The 22,100-nt window shown below is 45.7% G+C and overlaps 2 protein-coding genes and 1 long non-coding RNA gene across 6 annotated transcripts; 2 read left to right on the forward strand and 1 right to left on the reverse strand.

Moving 5' to 3' along the window:
• Positions 1 to 359: 359 nt before the first annotated feature.
• Positions 360 to 14,078, forward strand: sh3yl1 (SH3 and SYLF domain containing 1). Of its 3 annotated transcripts, XM_035645087.2 has the most exons (11): positions 360 to 657; positions 4,218 to 4,328; positions 5,196 to 5,309; positions 7,189 to 7,253; positions 9,408 to 9,520; positions 10,646 to 10,774; positions 10,888 to 11,032; positions 12,011 to 12,134; positions 12,377 to 12,448; positions 12,992 to 13,024; positions 13,278 to 14,078. In XM_035645087.2, the coding sequence occupies exons 1-11, from the start codon at positions 375 to 377 to the stop codon at positions 13,484 to 13,486; spliced, it is 1,398 nt and encodes a 465-aa protein (XP_035500980.2). In that variant the 5' UTR covers positions 360 to 374; the 3' UTR covers positions 13,487 to 14,078. The 3 variants fall into 3 exon arrangements, with proteins under 3 accessions (XP_035500980.2, XP_035500964.2, XP_035500971.2); XM_035645071.2 differs by lacking the exon at positions 12,992 to 13,024; XM_035645078.2 differs by lacking the exon at positions 4,218 to 4,328.
• Positions 14,079 to 14,247: 169 nt separating this feature from the next.
• On the reverse strand, positions 14,248 to 21,005 carry LOC118316768 (solute carrier family 22 member 13). 2 transcript variants are annotated; one of them, XM_035644950.2, is made up of 9 exons: positions 20,748 to 21,005; positions 19,677 to 19,774; positions 19,423 to 19,577; positions 18,900 to 19,068; positions 18,216 to 18,318; positions 17,733 to 17,875; positions 16,890 to 17,101; positions 16,099 to 16,207; positions 14,248 to 16,021 (listed from the first exon to the last, which is right to left on the reverse strand). In XM_035644950.2, exons 1-9 carry the CDS (start codon positions 21,003 to 21,005, stop codon positions 15,745 to 15,747), a joined length of 1,524 nt encoding a protein of 507 aa, XP_035500843.1. In that variant the 3' UTR covers positions 14,248 to 15,744. The 2 variants fall into 2 exon arrangements, with proteins under 2 accessions (XP_035500843.1, XP_035500848.1); XM_035644955.2 differs by having other exon boundaries at positions 15,659 to 16,017.
• On the forward strand, positions 16,012 to 17,439 carry LOC118316904. Its single transcript, XR_004795285.2, has 2 exons — positions 16,012 to 16,255; positions 16,656 to 17,439. It is a non-coding gene; the product is annotated as an uncharacterized LOC118316904 (long non-coding RNA).
• Positions 21,006 to 22,100: the final 1,095 nt, after the last annotated feature.

Here is a 22,100-nt window from a genome sequence, read left to right on the forward strand (position 1 = left end):
TATGATCAGCATTAAATCTGCAGGTCCGGTGATGAGTGTCTTCCCCGAGCACAGACTCACAGGCATCGTCACAACAAGTGCAACCAATAACAAACTAACTAAATTGAAATCATCTCTTAATTTCAACAGGCACAATTAAGAATTATCAAACAATTATTAATTGGATGTCTCTTTATAAAAAATGAAAATCATACTTCCTGTGTTATGGACCAAACAGTTATAACTCTTCTCGGTTTAGTAAATCAGTTTGTGTCCAAAAGTAAATCATAAAATGAAATAATGTAACACTGACAACCTGACAGACTGAACTCAGGGTTCACTCTGGTCTCAGGAACGCGCCCAGCTGAGCCGCGGGGACGCGCCCTGCTGATGACATGAGGGCTGGCCGCGCGGCGCCTGTCTCCCTGACAACGCGTCTCATAACTCAGAAGCACTCATCAGCAGTCGGCTCCTCCCCCCGCGTCCACCTGTCAGGGCCGCAGGTCCATGCTTCCGGCGCGCAGCCTCTTTTACGACAGCGTGATTTCCGGCAGCGCGGAGGGATATCGCGAGAGTTGCAGGTGAGGCGAGGTGAGAGGGAAGCGGAGGCTCCCGCAGCACACCTGTCCACAGGTAAACAACCGGAGCGAAGGACGAAGAGAAGAGGAGGAATCAAGAGTGAGTGAATGAAACGTGAAACATTGTTCTGTTGGAGAAGCGGAGGGTTCCTCTGTCCGTCCACTCGTGTCCCGTCTGTTGCGTCTCACCTGGCTTCCTCTTCCTCCTCTGTCAGACTTCCAGTTCCACAGGATCTACCTGTTCCAGCTGCTTCACCTGTCCACATGTTGAATCCCACGAGGATCTGGTTCTGTAGACGTTTATTAACGTGAGCAGGTTCTGGTCTTTGAAGAGGTCCTATCACTCTTTTAGTTTCCAGTTGAAGAGGTTCTACTTGTTTTCAATGTGGTTCCTGTGGCTTTTATCTGTGAGAAGTTCTGTTCTCTGGGTCCTGGTACTCGTTGTCATCTCTGTCGAGGGTCTAAAGATCTTTAATGTCTTTATTTTTTCTCTGAGTCGTTGGTATATGAGTTTTCATTCATCCTTCATGAGGTTCTGGTTTCCTATGAGGAGGTTCTACTGTTTTAGTTCTTGCGGCCTATCCATGGGGTCTACAGGTGTTTTTTTTGCTCTGTTCAGGTTCTAGTGCCGGTTGACAAGGTTCTAGTGTTTCTTCTGGCTCTACTCACTGGTTCTGGTCATTTACTGGGATGTTCTAGTCATTAAAAGACGTTCTAAGTCTCATGTGCGGTTCTATGGGACAATTTGAATGTGGTTCTTGTGGCTTAGGATTTTCTAGGTTCCTCGAAGGAGGTATTAGTTGTCTTTGATGATGTTGCAGACCTATTTATTTGGTTTTTGTGGCCCATGTTCCTCCTCTGTTAATGTAAATGAGGAAGAACAAAATATTGAACTAATATAATAATGGATTGCACACGGCTGTCGGCACAGCAATGCTTCTGCTGTCGTCAACCTATGACAGCTTGTTATAGTTTAGGAGCTGTCACTCAGAGTCAAAGCCTGTGATTGGTTATTTAGTAATTAAGCAGGAAATGGGCCTGGGGTGAAGGTGAAAGGAGTCGTCACGGCGACAGAGATGACATCAGTCATTCCGACTGACTCAGGGCAGGAAGTGGGTGTGTGAGTCAGCTGCTGCTGACACATGAATGAAGTAAATGAAAACGCTTTAATGACTTAATGAAGCATTGCATCTGTCGTCAGATCTCTATCACCTGTCAGTGAGCTCGTCAGCCTCTCAGTCACTGGGTCACATGACACGGACGACTACGTCCACTTCCTGCTCAGAGACCACGAGAACCTCCTCGTAGAGCCTCAAAGATCCTGACATGACTATTAACGATCAGTAGAACCCTTTGAAAGAGCAAATTAATCTTCTCGGACCGTGGGAGTTGGAGAAGATGAGTTGAACCTCCTCAGAGAGCCTAAGAGATACTTGGAACAAACTTGTTGACAGATAGAACATTTTAAAGACCACTAGAACCTCCTGAAAGACCAACAGATCACTAGAATGTTCTCAAAGATGAATAGATACTACTCAGCCTCTAGAACCAAATCAGAAATGATTAGAACGTTCTCTTAGAGTACCTCCTTCCCATTTGTAGAACCAGATGAAATGTGAGTACAACAAACCATCTCAAAGGACAATAAACCTTCTCAGACACCTAGTGAACCTCCCTAGAACATCCTGGAAGACGACTAAGAAACTTCAGACGTTCATGATCCCCTCGGGATAAACTCTAGTAACTGTGATGATCCTGTGACCCCTCATCCAGCGCCATCATCGGGTCGACATTTTGATGCGTTTGGTTACGACCGATTGCTTGTATGGCCCTAATGATGTGACGGGAAACAGAAGCTGTTCTGGGTTCAGACCCCTGATCCAGGGACCAGCCTGAGACCCGCCTGCCAACGGGCCTCCTGCAGCAGCCAGCACATTCCTAACACATGACACGAGCGCACGGCCCGAACATCCCAACAACAGGCTGAGCTTCTCTCCATCAGCAGCGCCTGGCCCTCGGGCTGCAGCTCACACACCAGAGCAACGCAATGCATGACACAAGCTCTCATAAACTGGCCCAGTGTAATAACCATGGATGTGTATATATAGTAAATATATTATAGTTGTCATGCAGAAACTCCAGCGTGGTCAAAGGAGGACAGAGGCCGGGCGGAGATGAACAAGTGAGACGCTGTAACAGTTTCATTTTGACAGTAAAGGAAACATCCTTTGGTTTTGGACTATTGGACAAAACAAGACAACTGTAAACGCATCAGGAAATTTTGATTCACATTTTTAGACAGTTTAGTGACATCATATACACGAAATCATTAATCATTCAATCAGGAAACTAATCGGCACATTGAGAAATAATGAAAAGGGCAGGCGACCTGTCAATCAGACCAAGATTTCCCCGGACGAAGGGTCGTGAACAAGAGGCGACGCACCGTGACGTCATCCGTTGCTTTGTTGACTTCTTTTTGCAACCGGGGAGTCGCCCTCAGCTGGTGATTCCAGAGAATGGAATCTGGAGTCCTAAAGGAACGTTCACCTGAAAACCTCTTCACAGTAAAGACGTTGAAACGATCTGCAGAGACAAGAACCTGCTCTGTGAAATCATTTCTGGATTTTCACATTTACTTGAAAACAGGCTGAGTGGCATCTAGTGGTTATTAGAGGAGCTGCAGGTTACGACCGAGGGTGAGAGGCAACCGATCGGCCTGAAAAAGTCACAAAAATAATAGTTCATATTAATCTATGAATTATGATTTTTATAAAGCTGATTTATTTCTTTTTCATAGCCGGAAAAAAATTGGAATTTCCGACATTCAAAAAAACACTCAGAACTTCTCTGACGTGAAATTGATGAGATTTTGTGCATTCACTTTTCATCAGTTGGCGGGTGGTGAGTGACTTGAAACTGAATTATTGATTGATAGTAACAGTTTTCCACTAATTACCAACTGTGTCACATTAATGTTCTACAGTAAAAAATGTAAAGACAAGGTTTACAAATCATAAATCACAAGAACTGATCGAATAATTAGAAAGTATTTCCTGATTCTAATAATCCTTTACGCTGGTGGGGGTTGAGAGCGTTGCTCGGACAGAACTAGCTGTTTGAAGATGTCATCTCGGGCAGACTTTTATTATTTTTTTTGATGTTATTTTATAGTCGATGATCAGCCTATCACAGGGCCACATACAGAGACGCACAACCATTCACACCTACGGTCAATTTAGAGTCTCAATGAACCTGACCCCATTCTCATGTCTCTGGACTGTGGGAGGAAGCCGGAGAACCTGGAGAGAACCCACGCATACACGGGGAGAACATGCAAACTCCACACAGAAAGGCCCTGGTCGGTTTGAACTGGGACTCGAACCCAGAACCTTCTTGCTGTGAGCACTGTCGCCACCGTGCAGGCCAGTTAGGATGAATCTGCTTCTTAAAAACAAGACGCTCTCAGTTTGTGAAGAGCAGAACAGCCTCTTTTAGCCCAGATGCAGATTAGATGAGATCAATGAAGCGAACAAGGAGCTCATTGACGAGCAGTGTGACCGAGAATCAGCAGGAAGCCTGAAAGTTTCAACTTTTTGGGGAAAAGCTCTGAATGAGCTGTTGATGTTTTAATGCACCATATAATTTGTGTGTTCGCAGTGAGTAATCCCATCCCGTCCAATCTCAAGTCGGAGGCAAAGAAAGCCGCCAAGATCCTGACGGACTTCACGGAAATCTCCAGCAGGAACGGACCCGACAAGCTCATCCCCCGTGAGAAACCACCAACAAATACTGAGAATTGCCTTTGACCTCTTCTTAATACCTGGGGACAATAAAGGACTCGTTTGATCTCATTGAACAAATCACACCAGACGTATCGATGCATCTGGGCTCATATATATTAAATGCTTCATGCTGCATGTTAAGAAAAATCTTATTTTAATGTTTTTTTAGCAAAAGACAACTCACACTTAATCCGTAGCTGCTGTTAGACAACAGCTGACTCTGGAGCTAACATTCCCCTTTGACACGGTTAGCATACATGATACGACGGGACATCATTTTCTAACCTTGGCGGTAAAATGGACTGGAATCAAGCATGTATGCTTAATGCTAAAGTTGATAGAGTTAACGTTTGTGTTTATGTAAAGTGTATGAACATGACAGAAACATGTTCCAGTGAGCATGACATCACGTTACGAGACATGAGGGCTAACGCTACGCTGCTAGCTTGATTATATCCAGGCCACTCGGTGGTTGATTGCTAACATTAGCTACGCCTCGTGTGAATGATGAACGGTGACATACAGTCGACATGTAATGATGAAAGAGGGACTTTCTCCACACATTAACTGCTGCACATTTGTAAATCAAGATTAAAACAGTTAGAGAGAAATAAACAGCCAGGACTAATGTGTCTGCCTCAGCCCTTCAGCCAGGCAGCTGGACGACTAACGGACTGTAGGAACCAGGTCACTGTGGGTCCTGAACCAGCCAGGGTTCTCTCATGCTAAGCTTAGCTAAGCCTCTGTTGGCTGTAGCTTCACGCAGGAAGGAAAAGGAGAAACGATAGCAGAGACACGATGAGGGATGAATGGATGTCGACTGTACGTGAGCGTGTGCTTCTGTGTGTTGCAGCTCATGTGATCGCGAAGGCCGAGGGTCTGGCCATCATCTCCGTCATCAAGGCCGGATTCATGATCACAGCCAGAGGAGGCAGCGGCATCGTCATCGCCAGGCTGGCTGACAGACGTAAGACCTGACCTCTGACCCTGTCTGTCTGTCTGTCTGTCTGTCTGTCTCTCTCTCTCTCTGTCTGTCTGTCTGTCTGTCTCTCTGTCTCTCTGTCTGTCTGTCTGTCCGTCTGTCTCTCTGTCCGTCCGTCCTTCTGTCTGTCTTTCTGTCTCTCTGTCCGTCCGTCCTTCTGTCTGTCTCTCTGTCTGTCCGTCTCTCTGTCTATCTGTCTGTCTGTCCGTCTGTCTCTCTGTCCGTCCGTCTGTCTGTCCGTATGTCTGTCCGTCCGTCCGTCTGTCCGTCTCTCTGTCTCTCTGTCTGTCCGTCTCTCTGTCCGTCTGTCTGTCCGTCTGTCTCTCTGTCTGTCCGTCTGTCTGTCTCTCTGTCTGTCCGTCTCTCTGTCTGTCTGTCTGTCTGTCTGTCCGTCTCTCTGTCTGTCCGTCTCTCTGTCTGTCGGTCTGTCTGTCTGTCTCCACATTCAGGTTCTGTCTGTCCGTCCGTCCGTCTGTCCGTCTGTCCGTCTGTCCGTCTGTCCGTCTGTCTGTCTGTCTGTCTGTCTGTCTATCTGTCCGTCTCTCTGTCCGTCTGTCTGTCTGTCTGTCCGTCTGTCTGTCTGTCCGTCTGTCGGTCTGTCTGTCTGTCTCCACATTCAGGTTCTGTCTGTCCGTCCGTCCGTCTGTCCGTCTGTCTGTCTGTCTGTCTGTCCGTCCGTCTGTCCGTCTCTCTGTCTCTCTGTCCGTCTGTCTGTCTGTCCGTCTGTCTGTCTGTCCGTCTGTCGGTCTGTCTGTCTGTCTCCACATTCAGGTTCTCCCTTCCTGTTCCTCTGGAACCTTCCGTCCCGACGTGACCTTGTTTTTGCAGGACATTTAGTGACATTTTGTGTCTCCGTGGCAACGCCCGACACACTGGCTCAGCGCTGCCTGCAGCGTTGATGAGCAGCAGTCATCTGATGCGCTGAGTCTTCGGTCACGGATGTGAATTTGCTCGACTGGCAGCGGCGGCCGTCACATCTCCGCGGCGGGTGTCAGAGTTTTTGTCTCCGGGCCAGATCATGAATCACACGGACACGACTCCGCCTCCGGTTGCTCCGCCTCCGGTTGCTCCGCCTCCGGTTGCTCCGCCTCCGGTTGCTGGTTCTGTGTTGAATCTGGTCCGGACACTGACTGGATTGTTTTTACTGCGGAGTTAGAAAAACACTGAATGTCTCAAATAAAGTGTGTGACGACATCCACCTGTCGACAGTTTACTTTAGTATTGATCAGAGACAGGACAGGGAGTAAAAGTACATGCTGTCCCTCTAATATATACAAATATTACAAACAATATCTCATTTTTACTTCATTTACACATGTTTTAAATGTTCTTACACGACATTGGGATCAGTCGTATTCAAGGTTTTTGTACCATTTAATTAAGAAACCGTTAATTCACAAATAATGAGTTCATTTGTTATTTGTCACGTGTCGGCGAGTGAAATATGTTGGACGAGCGAGAACAGAACTAACATTTATTGCAATTATCCAGTTCATTATTTCTAAGTACAAGTCTACTAGATGATTTAACAGTATAGACAGTAAACATGAAGATGAGGACTGAGTGTACATTCATCAACATTATTGCATAAGGTGGTGAGAAAATACGTGAGAGAGAAATATGAAAAGAAAAGGCACATTTATACTTTTAACTTTTCTGTGGGCTGTTTGTCGACAGTGTGTCGTCTTTGTTTATTGTCCTGAAGTGGACTAAAAGAAACAAGGCCAAAGGCAAATTCACACAAATCTGACAAAACAAGATTATAAAACAGATTAATGTTTATTTATGTAATTTAGACCAAATGATCATCAGCTATGTTTCTCTGTGAGTTCATGATTCACCAATTAAATTCCTGTGTGTTCAGGTTGGTCCGCACCTTCTGCCATCGGCATCGCAGGTCTGGGAGGAGGCTTCGAGATCGGGGTGGAGGTGGGTGAGCTCACTTCAACTATATACACACACACACACACATTTGGTATTTTTGATTTATTGTTGGGAGCACAATTAACAGCTAGTTTGATGGATTCAGAGAGACTCTGACATTAAAAAGTTTAAGACCTGACTTTACAAAAACAATAACTGTATATAAAGACGATCAGTGACTGTATATAAAGACCATCAGCGACTGTATATAAAGACGATCAGTGACTGTATATAAAGACGATCACTGACTGTATATAAAGACGATCACTGACTGTATATAAAGACGATCACTGACTGTATATAAAGACGATCACTGACTGTTTATAAAGACGATCAGAGACTGTATATAAAGACAATCAGTGACTGTATATAAAGACGATCAGTGACTGTATATGAAGACGATCAGTGACTGTATATAAAGACGATCAGTGACTGTATATGAAGACGATCACTGACTGTATATAAAGACGATCACCGACTGTATATAAAGACGATCAGTGACTGTATATAAAGACGATCACTGACTGTATATAAAGACGATCAGTGACTGTATATAAAGACGATCAGTGACTGTATATAAAGACGATCACTGACTGTATATAAAGACGATCAGCGACTGTATATAAAGACCATCACTGACTGTATATAAAGACGATCAGTGACTGTATATAAAGACGATCACTGACTGTATATAAAGACGATCACTGACTGTATATAAAGACGATCAGTGACTGTATATAAAGAACATCACTGACTGTATATAAAGACGATCATTGACTGTATATAAAGACGATCAGTGACTGTATATAAAGACGATCAGTGACTGTATATAAAGACGATCAGCGACTGTATATGAAGACGATCACTGACTGTATATAAAGACGATCAGTGACTGTATATAAAGACGATCAGCGACTGTATATAAAGACGATCACTGACTGTATATAAAGACGATCAGCGACTGTATATAAAGACGATCACTGACTGTATATAAAGACGATCACTGACTGTATATAAAGACGATCACTGACTGTATATAAAGAACATCACTGACTGTATATAAAGAACATCAGTGACTGTATATAAAGACGATCAGTGACTGTATATAAAGACGATCACTGACTGTATATAAAGACGATCAGCGACTGTATATAAAGACGATCAGCGACTGTATATAAAGACGATCACTGACTGTATATGAAGACGATCACTGACTGTATATAAAGACGATCACTGACTGTATATGAAGACGATCACTGACTGTATATAAAGACGATCACTGACTGTATATAAAGACGATCAGTGATTGTATATAAAGACGATCACTGACTGTATATAAAGATGATCACTGACTGTATATAAAGACGATCACTGACTGTATATAAAGACGATCACTGACTGTATATAAAGACGATCACTAGACGATCACTGACTGTATATAAAGACGATCAGTGACTGTATATAAAGACGATCACTGACTGTATATAAAGACGATCACTGACTGTATATGAAGACGATCAGAGACTGTATATAAAGACGATCACTGACTGTATATAAAGACGATCACTGACTGTATATAAAGACGATCAGAGACTGTATATAAAGACGATCACTGACTGTATATAAAGACGATCACTGACTGTATATAAAGACGATCAGCGACTGTATATAAAGACGATCACTGACTGTATATAAAGACGATCAGCGACTGTATATAAAGACGATCACTGACTGTATATAAAGACGATCAGCGACTGTATATAAAGACGATCAGTGATTGTATATAAAGAAGGCGACACGTTTCTTCTTCCTCTCGTATTAAAATTAAGCTGAAATATCTCCTCCATCTTGTGCCGGTGACGTCATGTGCAGTAGTGATGGTGGAGTGGAGCTGTTGTATCGAGGCCCCGCCCACACCCCAGCCTGACTAATCAGAAGTCAATCTCAACTGTCAGTCGTGACGGAATATGTGTTTCAGTTGATCGTTTTTGTTTCAGTTAAGAGATTGTGAATGCACCAGTTTCCACTGGGCCAATGTCAAACTTTAGAAGCCCCATTGTCCTTGAATGCACCAGCAGGAGAAGTAATAAAAGCAGGTCTCTTGTAAAAAGTACCTCATTTGAATAAAATGTCATTTCGTACGTGATCCCCTCATGTCAGGTGTCGGACCTGGTGATCATCCTGAACCAGCGCCGGGCCATCGAGGCGTTCACTAAGGGCGGGAACCTGACGCTTGGCGGGAACTGCACCGTCGCCGTGGGACCTATGGGCAGGTGAGCACCTGCCCCTCTCGCTGTCTGTCTGACTCTTAATTACCCTTAATATTTACTTAGGATGTAAATTATAGCTTGGGCTTTAATGTTTTTTCCTTGACTTGGATGTTCAATGACAGTGGTTGTTCGTGTTCCGAGGCCTGGAGCAGGAACACGAACCGATTGAGGATCTGTTGGGGCTGTGACAGTTACGACATCAGACGTGATTTATCTGTCAGAGATGTGTGTTTTGTTCATTGTAGAGGAAGAAGGTCAGTGTTGTTTCACTGCAGGTCGACAGGTTTTGGCGCGTGTTGGCTGGTGTGTGGGCGGGGCTTGTGTGTTCCTGTTGAATAACTGAGCTGCAGAATGAAAGACACATTAATGTGAGAATATAAACAGAAAACAGCAGCGTCATGTTTCAGCCTCTCACCACTCGCTGACCACGCACAACCTCACGCTGCTGAAGACGTGAATCTTGGAAATCACCTCAATAATCAATGGTTTTATTTTAAAGAGAGGCTCCAGTGAGTTTTTTAAAACAGCTGCTCACTGACGGAACAGGAGGACATCGTTCATTTGTTCAAAATAACAGAGGATCTGTGATTGTGCCTTGTGGAACGCCTCATAGATAAAAACAAACCTTCTCTTCCCTTTCGAATGCTGAGATATTCATTTATTACTAGCCAGTCACAGTCGTATATACATAGAACCCCCTTTTAGTCGACCAGAACCTCCATACAGATGACCAGAACCTCCATACAGATGACCAGAACCTCCATACAGATGACCAGAACCTCCATACAGATGACCAGAACCTCCATACAGATGACCAGAACCTCCTCAAACACCCATAGAACCTCCTGTTGAGGCCTAGAACCCTTTTAGACAACTAGAACCTCCCCACACATGATCAGAACCTCCTCAAACACCCATAGGAACTCCTGTTGAGGCCTAGAATCCTCTTTTAGACCATTCAAACCTCTTAACTGACCAGAACCTCTTCATCATGACTATGTCTTCCTCAAAGACCCACAGGACCTCCTCACCTTTAATGTAAATATTCTGAGCATTTCTGATGTAGGAGGGTTGTTTGCTGTCGACCACCACCCAGGTAACGAGCCTCTACATCGTTCTGTTCCTCAGGAACGTGGAGGCAGATGTGGTGCTGCGTAGCACTGCGGCCGTTTTCACTTACTGCCGGTCCAGAGGTTTGTTCGCTGGCATCTCACTGGAGGGATCGTACCTGCTCGAACGCAAAGAAACCAACCGCAAGTACGTACGACGCCCGTCTACCTGAGTGGACGTCCCGGCTTAAACTTTTCCAGATCACAGTGTTTCTCTTCATCATTTCTAAAACAAAGTACTGTTGTATTCTCCGGTGGCAGGTTTTACACCCGGGACATCCGTGCATCAGCCATTTTGAACGGCGACGTGGAGCCGCCGTCAGAGTGCTACGCCCTTTACCACATCCTAGACGCCTACGCTGAGGCCTACACCGCCGACTGGACCAGCAAGAACAAGCGTTCAGTGGTAAGTTGCTCATCATTCGACCGCAGCCTCGAGTCTTTCCAGGTCTCCTGGATGCGAGGCTCTTCTTCCTCGGCTGTCAGGTGGAATGTGATTCTCAGCTGGACAGATGTTTAAGTCTCTCTGATCCACTCCAGCGTCGTCTTTGCTGTGCGCATGACCTGTCCATAACTAATCCTGGCTGCCAGCGACTTCTGTGAGCAGCTTTCAGTTTGAAAGTAAAAGAAATGTTTGTACAAGAATAGAGGAACTCCTGTGTTGGTTGTCTTTGATCACTCGTCGCCCTCAGACACCATTGATCAGCTTGTGGTTGTTCTGGTTGCCAGTTTAATGCCTGTGTCAGGTGAGTTTCTGCAAATAGTTACTAGAATTAAAAGTGGCTTATTTTATCATTGTGCCACATAGAACATTGTAAAACTCACAAATCCGCAGTGACAGACTGACGAAGTTCAGTTTACAGGCAACGAAATAAAGGGACAAATGAAGAGAATCCACCCTCTTACACTTGTTCATACATAAGAGATGTTGCTCTTGTCAGGAGTTACTCTTCAGATCTGTGTTCGGTCCTTTCATTGGTGAACAAGGTTTTGTTGGTCAGCAAATCTCACACTTTACTTCCATAAAATCAGGAGTTATCGGCCCTCGCGCCATGTGAGTTATGGTTCTTTCATCATCTTCTTCAGCTCTTTGCAACGTTCAAATCTTCAGCTCTTTTATTTTCTGAGGAATCTTCAAAGGAGAGTATTTGCATTTGAACTTTTTCAGTTCCATGACCTCCGCAGCAACCTGCGAGAAAGTGCAGAGGAGATGAGTCGAGCCAGTTGAGATGGTTCTGTGAGATACTACATATCCCATCAGCCCCGGAGCCTCGGGATCCTCCAGAACAACTGCTCAGCCTCTGTCACCAGATGTTGATTTGTTAAACGTCAGTTTGTTAAACATCTTACAATTTAATCTTTTTCCCTCTTCCTCACTTTGCAGTCGACATTCGCTCCATCCAGACCTCCAGCTCCGCCTCAGCAGAGACAGGCAACCAGCTACCAGCAACCGGCAACCAGCCACCAGCAACCGGCAACCAGCTACCAGCAACCGGCAACCAGCTCAGGTGAAGGTTTCTCTGACCATCAGCTGGTTCTGTGTGTGTGTGTGTGTGTGTGTGTGTGTGTGTGTGTGTGTGTGTGTGTGTGTGTGTGTGTGTGTGTGTGTGTGTGTGTGTGTGTGTGTGTGTGTGTGTGTGTGTGTGTGTGTGTGTGTGTGTGTGTGTGTGTGTGTGTGTGTGTGTGTGTGTGTGTGTGTGTGTGTGTGTGTGTCAGCCTGATGACATCAGTGTGTGTGTGATGTGTTCAGGTGCTCGACCAGGAGCAGGAAGTAAAAACGCCCTCTATCCAAGCGTCTCCGTCTATAAGTCTGAAACCTCGGGTGAGTGACGCTTCTCCTTCATCTTCATCACTAGTCTCCTTCACCTGCTCCTTCTTCATTCTTTTGTATCTACTTGTGTCCTTCCTTTGCCTCCTTCTTCTTACTACACTTCCTCTTTTCCATTGTTACTTTTCCTTTCCTTCACTATCCCTCCTTATCTCCTATTCCACCCATCTTACTCAACCTCCTTTCCTCGTCGACGACGTCCTTCTCCCCTTTCTTTCTTTCCTTCCTTGTCTCCTCTCCTTCACTCGTTTCCTCTTCACCCTCCCTCATTCCCCATCTCACGTCTGTTCCCTTTCTTCTTTACATCTCCTTTCCTTGTCACCTTCGTCCTTTCCTTCCTGCCTCTGACAGATGACAGATGAGTTCAGTGTTCGATGCTGCAGCTCCCTCCAGTGGTCACAGCTGTGAACTGACTCATGTTTCCGTTTCCTCCTGGTTTAAAAAACGTAGTGAAGTATAATTGTTACGTGTGATAACGACGTGTTTTCACTTTATGTTTTTATTAACTTTCATTTAATTCACTTTTCCTTGTTTCAGCTCAATTTCCCTCCAGAAACTCTCAGAGTTCCGGTACGAACACAAGCTCCTGAAGCTTTCAGCAAATATCATCATCATCATTATATGAATACATTCATTTATATGAACTCATCAAAAGGTTGTAATAGTAAAAAGTAAAGTTTATTTACAAGCTGTTATGATATTTACTACAAAGGGATTCATGAAGAAAGATAAAAGCAGTGACAAATTAAACATGAATATTTTTTACAGATAAAAGACAAAATAAAATCAATGTGAAGTAAAAAGTTATTATCTTTCTCTGCAGGTGGGGGTCCGTCAGGGGGCGGGGCCAGCGGGCAGCTGGTTGTCACGGCGACCCACCCGTTCACAGGGCAGCAGCCCGGCGACCTGAGCTTCGTCCCTGGCGACCGGATCACCGTCATCACCAAGACGGACTCGCACTACGACTGGTGGGAGGGGCAACTGAACGACGGGCGAGTCGGGATCTTCCCGGCCAACTTCGTCACGTACTGACCCTCCCCGGTGGACGGTGGAGGTACTGCAGCACATACAACACTACGGGAAGCAGGAGGGGTCAAGAGACATTGCAGGTTTTGGGTTTGGCTTCATTTTTGAGATGCAACAATTAGTTTATTGGAATAATATTAATGTGGAACTATTTTCATAATCAATCAACTGTTACAGACATTTTTTTCAAAACCACTAATCACTTTTCTTCTCACGTTGTTGTGGACAAAACAAGATTTGTGAGATTTGATCTCCATAAACTTTTTATCAATCGCTTTATTCAGAAAATATTCAGCAGAAAATTTGATAATTAACTTCCCTTTCCTGTTCGTTCCCTTCAAAATAAAGATGAAAAACAAACAATTTTTTTAAATATTTGCTACAAAATAGAATTGAAAGCGATCTAAGTTTTTCACTGTGTTAATATGAAACAGTATTTCAGGTGTTTATTAACCTTATGTTCTATGTTTATAGTTAATATATGACGACAACAGGATTATTCTATCACATTAGCATGATTCAAATAATGGTGAGTTTTTGGGGATTGTTTGTACATATCGGAGGCTGTATGATCATAAATAAATTCACTTTATAAAAATGTTGCTTGCACTGTTAAATATTTGTGTCCAAACTTACGTCTAAAACAGTGAATTTGACTTTATATAGTTATTGATCGTCTGACTCTTCACTGATCAAAGACGAGGAGAAAATCTCTTTTTCATTTCAGATTATTTTCAGTGATAAATAAAAACCTTCAGGTCCTTTGATGCTTTTTTTTTTGGTCTTTATTTCCAACTAAAACAAAATAAACAAAATCTCCGTTGTTCACACGAAACAAAAATCGACTTAACGCTTCACGTTGAAGATGTTAAAGTGTTTGATGTCAGGGACTCTCACACAGTCGCTCCTCAGATACTTTCTGAAGGAGTGACCTGCTTTCAAAGTGTTGAAAAGTCTATTATGAATCGTGACGGAGCAGCTCCGTCACGATTCATAATAGACTTTTCAACGTTAGGCGTCTGGAAAGACATCAAGAAACACGGAGCGTTTCGCCTCAAAGTTCTCGTCACGGCAGGAAAACGTAGTGTCGTGATGCCGAAGTCAAACGTGAAAAGTGATGTTTTGTTTGATTAGTGAATTTTAAACGATCACACTCGGAATAAAAACACCCAATGAGCTCAGTGTCTACGTGATTATCTCTACGTGTGTGTGTGTGTCAGCCTGATGACATCAGTGTGTGTGTGATGTGTTCAGGTGCTCGACCAGGAGCAGGAAGTAAAAACGCCCTCTATCCAAGCGTCTCCGTCTATAAGTCTGAAACCTCGGGTGAGTGACGCTTCTCCTTCATCTTCATCACTAGTCTCCTTCACCTGCTCCTTCTTCATTCTTTTGTATCTACTTGTGTCCTTCCTTTGCCTCCTTCTTCTTACTACACTTCCTCTTTTCCATTGTTACTTTTCCTTTCCTTCACTATCCCTCCTTATCTCCTATTCCACCCATCTTACTCAACCTCCTTTCCTCGTCGACGACGTCCTTCTCCCCTTTCTTTCTTTCCTTCCTTGTCTCCTCTCCTTCACTCGTTTCCTCTTCAGCCTCCCTCATTCCCCATCTCACGTCTGTTCCCTTTCTTCTTTACATCTCCTTTCCTTGTCACCTTCGTCCTTTCCTTCCTGCCTCTGACAGATGACAGATGAGTTCAGTGTTCGATGCTGCAGCTCCCTCCAGTGGTCACAGCAGTGAACTGAGTGAATAGTGCTAGTGAATTTTAAACGATCACACTCAGAATAGTGAAAACCCCAAAAGGTGAGGAAAAGATATTGTTTTCCTTCTCATCAACACAAATACAGCAGAAAAAATAGAGGAGTGAATTTACATGTAAAGTGGTTTTGTTCTTGTGCCGACGCCTGTAAATCTTTTGAATGAAAAGTTCTGAGATATGTACTTTTGATGTTAAAGTTTGAAGAGAAGAAGAAACGGTGAAATGTCTCAGGACGGAGAACTAGATTCATGGGTTCAGAACTCGGAAACTTGGTTCTTTGAACAAACCGACGTTGCAGAAAAAATCCTGAGAAACAAAATTCCTGTGGGTGTTTTGCAGAATCAGAGAAAACCTCCAGCCCCTCTGTTTGAATATTAATGTGGATTTTAAAAAATTAAAAGTCAAAGGGAAAAAACACAGAAAGTATGAAGAAGCTTTTCAAAGTAAATGTCTGCAAACAAATGATGAAATATCATTCAAAACCTGGAGACATCAGAATCAGGGTTCAGCTCAATAAAGTCATATCATATGTCTGTTTCCCGTTGTGTCCTCCAGGGGGCGCACAGGCCCGCGGCTGCAGGTAACAGTCCTCCACCGAATCAGGAAGCGGCACGCCGCTGGTCTCCGGCAGCAGCATGCACAGGCCACAGCCTACGATTGGTCCGCTGCTGTACACGACCATGGCGGCCAATGAGATGGCTCCGTTGGGGTTGGGGGGAACGAGGGTGTTGACCAGACAGCCGAGGCGGAAACACAGGTTGACCAGGGACACACACCGCTGCCTGGATTGTAATGACACACGTTACTTTACATGTAATCAGATTACATCACAGGTGATCTGGTCCGTGTGGGCGTGTACCTGACCACGGTGGGAAACAGCTCGATGCTGTACAGCGTGGAGATGAAGATGGCCGCCAGGATGCAGAGTTTCCCGAGCAGAGCCAGACTCATCACCAGCACCGGCTCAACTGCACAAAATCAATATCACCTGTCAATATCAATCAGATCAATAATACGTGAGTCTCTGATTCCTCAGAACATTCGGTCAACGACAAACTGCCGTTCAGGAGGGCGAAGAAAAAAAACATACAAAGTGATGAAATCCAGAATATGATCAATTGATTATTGATTGATACATTATGACAGATTTCTTTGATCAATTAATTCATCGTTGATCAAGTGGTTTTCAGATTTCACTCAGAAAGCTGATCAAAACTCACCGAGGTGACGATCACGTTCCTGTCAACTGATCAATAAGCTCTGAAAAAAACTATAATCCAAAACATGCAGATTCTTCATACGAGGAGCGACGTGTGGAGTTAATCTGTAGCTTCAGTTTGCAGAGGAAATTATTTTCATAAATGTGTACAGTAGTGGGTTTCATTCATGTTTTTGAACGTGTTATTTCTTCTTCAGCATACATTCCTGACCACGCCCACTTCCACGCTGCCCTCCCACGGTTGCTTCCTGCATCTTGCTCCTGATTTGTTGCTACATTACGAAGACGTCCCCAAACCATTTTGTGATGTTCACAAATCATCCATTGATTCTTTTAGAGAATAATTGTCAGCTGACTAAGATCTGACAGATATCTTGGAACGGTCAAAGCCGTCATTGGACGTGTGGGAACGTTCTTCTTCTTCTTCTCACCGTCGTATCTGGACAGGAGTAAGGACAGGAAACAGGCGGCACTGCTCAGGAAAAGAGCCACCATGCTGATTGGCCGACGCCCCAGGCGAACCAACGGGACGAGCAGGCAGGGGGCTTCTGATAGGCCGGAGAAGAACTGGGCGGAGTAGACGCCGATGCCAAAGGAGCCGATGTTCATACAGATGCCGAAGTACGTCAGCGCTGAAGCTGAACTGCAGAACAAACACAAATATTAATATTTAATTCTGTAAATATTTTACAAATATTATGATTATTCTTTCAATGATACTATTTCATTTTTAAATGAATTAAATATTACAACATGAATCTGCCCGCGACCCTTAAATGGATAAAGCAAGACGATGAATGAATGAATGAACATGAATCTGGAAAGTTTTATGATTTTATTATGTGCTGTAATTTCATTCTCCAAATTCGCAGGTTTATATTTCATTTTATTTTTACTGTTGAATATATAACATATTATGACTTCATATTCAAGAAATATAAATGTAACTATCTTCATCCTTTATTAAATATCGTAAATTAATTCTTCGTTCACTCAAAATTCTTCGTTCACTCAAAATATTTTATTTGACTCTTTTCTCTCTCTCTCTAAATGTATTTAAAGCTACAGTGTGTAATATTCAGAAAAACTTTTTAACAGAAATTAAATTTATTTTCCATAACTTTGTTAGTCGCCAGCGCTCAGTTGGTTGTGATTTGCAATTTCACCACCAGATGTCGCCAAATATTACACTAGCTTTCATCATTTTCAGAAATGATTTCTTTGTGTCATTTCTTCTTTTCTCACATCTGTAAATACTTCTTACCACATCTTACCTCAGGTAGCTCATGATGAACAGTCGCCGCAGCACGGTGGGGTGTCGGAGGTGGATGATGTCACTGGGGGCGGGGCCTCCGGGGGGCTCCTCCTTCTGAGCCTCGGTGGATTTCTGCAGGTCAGAGCGGGACGAGTCCAACAGCTACACACACACACACACACACACACACAGCTTAAAGGACTAATCTCATATTTTATTTCCTTTGGGGAGAAAAGTCTCGCTCTATTTCATGTTTCATGACGATGTTATGAAATATTAGTATGTAATGTTTTAATACCAAACTTCCTCTGAACGTTAAACTATGTGGTTCTTGGATTCAACTCGACAGACTTTGGACTCAACTGTTCACCGAGATATGAAATTAGTTCATCTTTAGGATTTCTTTATGAAAACTATGATTCGGGGAGTTTGTGATTTACTTTGATATTTTTATGATGTTTGTTATATTTTTTCATTATCATTATTATGTTTGTGTGTTTACCAGGTCCAAACACTGTTTGTCTGCAGGGCTGTTGCCACGGTAACGGTCCAACACGTCCGTCTTCCTCTTCAACAACAACCACTGAGGAGACTCTGGGATGGAACTGGACAAAACAGACACACAGGTGGACCTGAGGTCACCTACAGGTGGACGTGAGGTCACCTACTGCCACCTACAGGTGGACCTGAGGTCACCTACAGGTGGACGTGAGGTCACCTACTGCCACCTACAGGTGGACCTGAGGTCACCTACAGGTGGACGTGAGGTCACCTACTGCCACCTACAGGTGGACCTGAGGTCACCTACAGGTGGACGTGAGGTCACCTACTGCCACCTACAGGTGGACCTGAGGTCACCTACAGGTGGACGTGAGGTCACCTACTGCCACCTACAGGTGGACCTGATGTCCTCTAGAGGTGGACGTGAGGTCACCTACTGCCACCTACAGGTGGACCTGAGGTCACCTACAGGTGGACGTGAGGTCACCTACTGCCACCTACAGGTGGACCTGAGGTCACCTACAGGTGGACCTGAGGTCACCTACTGCCACCTACAGGTGGACCTGATGTCCTCTAGAGGTGGACATGAGGTCACCTACTGCCACCTACAGGTGGACCTGATGTCCCCTACAGGTGGACCTGAGGTCACCTACTGCCACCTACAGGTGGACGTGAGGTCACCTACAGGTAGAGCGGCAGACAGACGATCTGCGGCAGAGCCAGCGAAAGGTGCAGGTGTGTCCAGGTGGGGCTGAGCCAGGCCAGAGGAGCCCCCACCATCGTGCCCACGCTGAAGCAGAAGGGCAGGAAGGCCGGCGGCCAGAGGCGGGCGGCGGGCGGTGTCCACTCCACGGCTGCAATGCAAACACACAAACAGTTTCAACTGCTGCTGTCTTGATCTAAGGGACAGTTCCCCCTAAACCTCTGAACACTGAAACTTCAATCGACGATACACAACTCTACATTTCTGTAAGTACCAGCGTCTCGGCGCCATTTTGGACTCTGATTTCAACTTAGACCAATGTGAGCAAAGTGATAAAGATGGAACCTTTATCAACCTTCCGCCTGAGACGACCTGACTGATGCTCTGGTTATGGTTACTGTCAAACTCCACATCAACTGACACTAATCAACTGACTGTCAGTTGATTAGTGTGTCTCTGCGTGTCGTTCGATTTGTGTCGGTTGATGTGTGTCGGTGGTCCTGACCCAGGCTGAAGGAGCAAACGTTGATGCAGCAGCAGCAGACGCCGGTGAGGCAGCGCACGGCGAGGAAGAGGAGCGGCTGAGGAAGGAGGGCGGGCACCAGTCCACACAGAGACTGAACACACACACACACCAGCAGCACCGGGCGCTTCCCGTACCTGCACCGGGACCAGGTCATAGGTCATTATCGAACACAATATATGTGTGTGTGCGTGTGTGTGTGTGTGTGTGTGTGTGTGTGTGTGTGTGTTTTATACCGGTCAGATATTTCTCCTCCAATCAGAGAGCCCAGCAGCAGGCCGACCATGAAGACCGTCTGACCGTAGGACAACCATTCTGTCCAATCACACACTGACTGACGCGCGCGCGCGCACGCGCGCACACACACACACACACACACACACACACACACACACACACACACACACACCAGAGTAAATTACTAAAGACTGTTACCACACAACAGACAGTAACATCTCACCGTGACGTTTAGAAAAAACAACTTTTTTTAGACCAGAAGTAATCATATATGGAGGAACAGGGGGTGTGGCTTCACTAAGCTCATCTCCCATTGGACGGTACCAGCTGTCAACCAAGCTGTATTCACGCCCCCAACACATCCTGTGCTTTATGATCTATGTGACTGTAAATGAACCATAATGTATATAATGAACATCATGAACCATAAACTCCTCAAAATAATGTTACTGACGTTAAGAATCAAGTCATGTTCTCATAGAGTCGCACTCTGCTGGTCAGGACACAGAACACAGGCGTCAGACTCTTCTACATACTTATTAATAATAATTCAGACGGCGAAGACGTGAAACAGAGAAATTCTCAAGGAGTCGTATTTAAAGAGGCTTCGTTGGAACCAGTTAGTGTTTGACATTGTGCTGAGAAAAATGTCAAACATTTAATCAATAATCTAAAAAGTTGCTCATTGACTTTCTGTCAACTGACTGCTTCAGTTGTGACTCCGCCCACAGGAGCTAGGTACTAGCTTGTTAGCTACAAGGTAAATGGAATCAGACAAACGTGTTGTTCTTTTTAGCTAGGCTAACTGGGCCTATCTAAGCTCAGCTAGCTTAACTATACTTAAAATGGCCGACAAATATTTCGCAAAATCATTGTTCTTCTCCTTTAATGGTTGACAGACTCAGTTTTCTCATTGACCAGGTCAATCTGTCCACTCGTCAGTTGTGTCATGTCTTTATATATTTATATAAACATATATTTCACTGTTTCAAACTTTTAAAACAAACTATAGAAAAATAAACTTTATTAAGAAACCGTTAGAGATATCTTTGGAGTGAACGACCACTCACGTCTCGGTTCCAGTTCTCATTCCTCCAATCGCCGTCGCCCTCCGAGACGTTCACGGCTCCTGATTGGTTGTTCTCCTCGTCCCACGTCCGCGCTCCACGCCGGGACGCGTCCGGGCCGGTTCCGGTGCCGGTGCCGTTACCGTGGCGACAGGCCTCCGCCGCTACGGCGGCCGCGAAAATGTCAAGGAAGAAGAGGAAGGAGGAGAAGAGGAAGATGAGCGACAGACGCCAGTAGACAGAGAGCTGCAGCGGAGACATGACGTCACCACGAGGAGAGACCAAGTTTCTCGGAGAGACAGATCACCATCTTGTTTCTGTGAGTGAACTCTGACCTCACACAGCTGCTGCTGTCGCCTCACCTAGAGGGGGGAGGGAGGGGGGAGAGAGAGGAGGGGGGGCTGAGGGAGAGAAGGAGGGAGGAGAGAGGAGGGGGGACTGAGGGAGAGAAGGAGGGAGGAGAGAGGAGGGGGGGCTGAGGGAGAGGAGGGGGGAGGGAGAGGAGGGGGGCTGAGGGAGAGAGAGAGAGGAGGGGGGGCTGAGGGAGAGGGAGGGGGGAGAGAGAGAGGAGGGGGGAGGTGGGGGAGGGAGATCACCATCTTGTTTCTGTGAGTGAACTCTGACCTCACACAGCTGCTGCTGTCGCCTCACCTAGAGGGGGGAGGGAGGGGGGAGAGAGAGGAGGGGGGGCTGAGGGAGGGGGGAGAGAGAGGAGGGGGGGCTGAGGGAGAGAAGGAGGGAGGAGAGAGGAGGGGGGACTGAGGGAGAGAAGGAGGGAGGAGAGAGGAGGGGGGGCTGAGGGAGAGGAGGGGGGAGGGAGAGGAGGGGGGCTGAGGGAGAGAGAGAGAGGAGGGGGGGCTGAGGGAGAGGGAGGGGGGAGAGAGAGAGGAGGGGGGAGGTGGGGGAGGGAGATCACCATCTTGTTTCTGTGAGTGAACTCTGACCTCACACAGCTGCTGCTGTCGCCTCACCTAGAGGGGGGAGGGAGGGGGGAGAGAGAGGAGGGGGGGCTGAGGGAGGGGGGAGAGAGAGGAGGGGGGGCTGAGGGAGAGAAGGAGGGAGGAGAGAGGAGGGGGGGCTGAGGGAGAGAAGGAGGGAGGAGAGAGGAGGGGGGGCTGAGGGAGAGGAGGGGGGAGGGAGAGGAGGGGGGCTGAGGGAGAGGAGGGGGGAGGGAGAGGAGGGGGGCTGAGGGAGAGAGAGAGAGGAGGGGGGGCTGAGGGAGAGGGAGGGGGGAGAGAGAGAGGAGGGGGGAGGTGGGGGAGAGAGAGAGAGGGAGGGGGGAGAGAGAGGGGAGGGGGGAGGTGGGGGAGGGAGATCACCATCTTGTTTCTGTGAGTGAACTCTGACCTCACACAG

Source organism: Scophthalmus maximus, chromosome 1 (assembly GCF_022379125.1).
Source record: "Scophthalmus maximus strain ysfricsl-2021 chromosome 1, ASM2237912v1, whole genome shotgun sequence".
Lineage (NCBI taxonomy): Eukaryota > Metazoa > Chordata > Actinopteri > Pleuronectiformes > Scophthalmidae > Scophthalmus > Scophthalmus maximus.

Bases quoted from the DNA above. Each gene is read 5' to 3' on its own strand.
- LOC118316768 (XM_035644950.2), bottom strand. From the start codon at position 21,005: ATGTCTCCGCTGCAGCTCTCTGTCTACTGGCGTCTGTCGCTCATCTTC. The intron at 19,775-20,747 runs GTGAGTGGTCGT...CGCGCGCGTCAG, and splicing joins ATGAGAACTGGAACCGAGAC to TCAGTGTGTGATTGGACAGA. The intron at 19,578-19,676 runs GTATAAAACACA...GTCCCGGTGCAG, and splicing joins GGAGGAGAAATATCTGACCG to GTACGGGAAGCGCCCGGTGC.
- sh3yl1 (XM_035645087.2), top strand. From the start codon at position 375: ATGAGGGCTGGCCGCGCGGCGCCTGTCTCCCTGACAACGCGTCTCATA. The intron at 4,329-5,195 runs GTGAGAAACCAC...TGTGTGTTGCAG, and splicing joins ACCCGACAAGCTCATCCCCC to CTCATGTGATCGCGAAGGCC. The intron at 11,033-12,010 runs GTAAGTTGCTCA...CTCACTTTGCAG, and splicing joins GCAAGAACAAGCGTTCAGTG to TCGACATTCGCTCCATCCAG.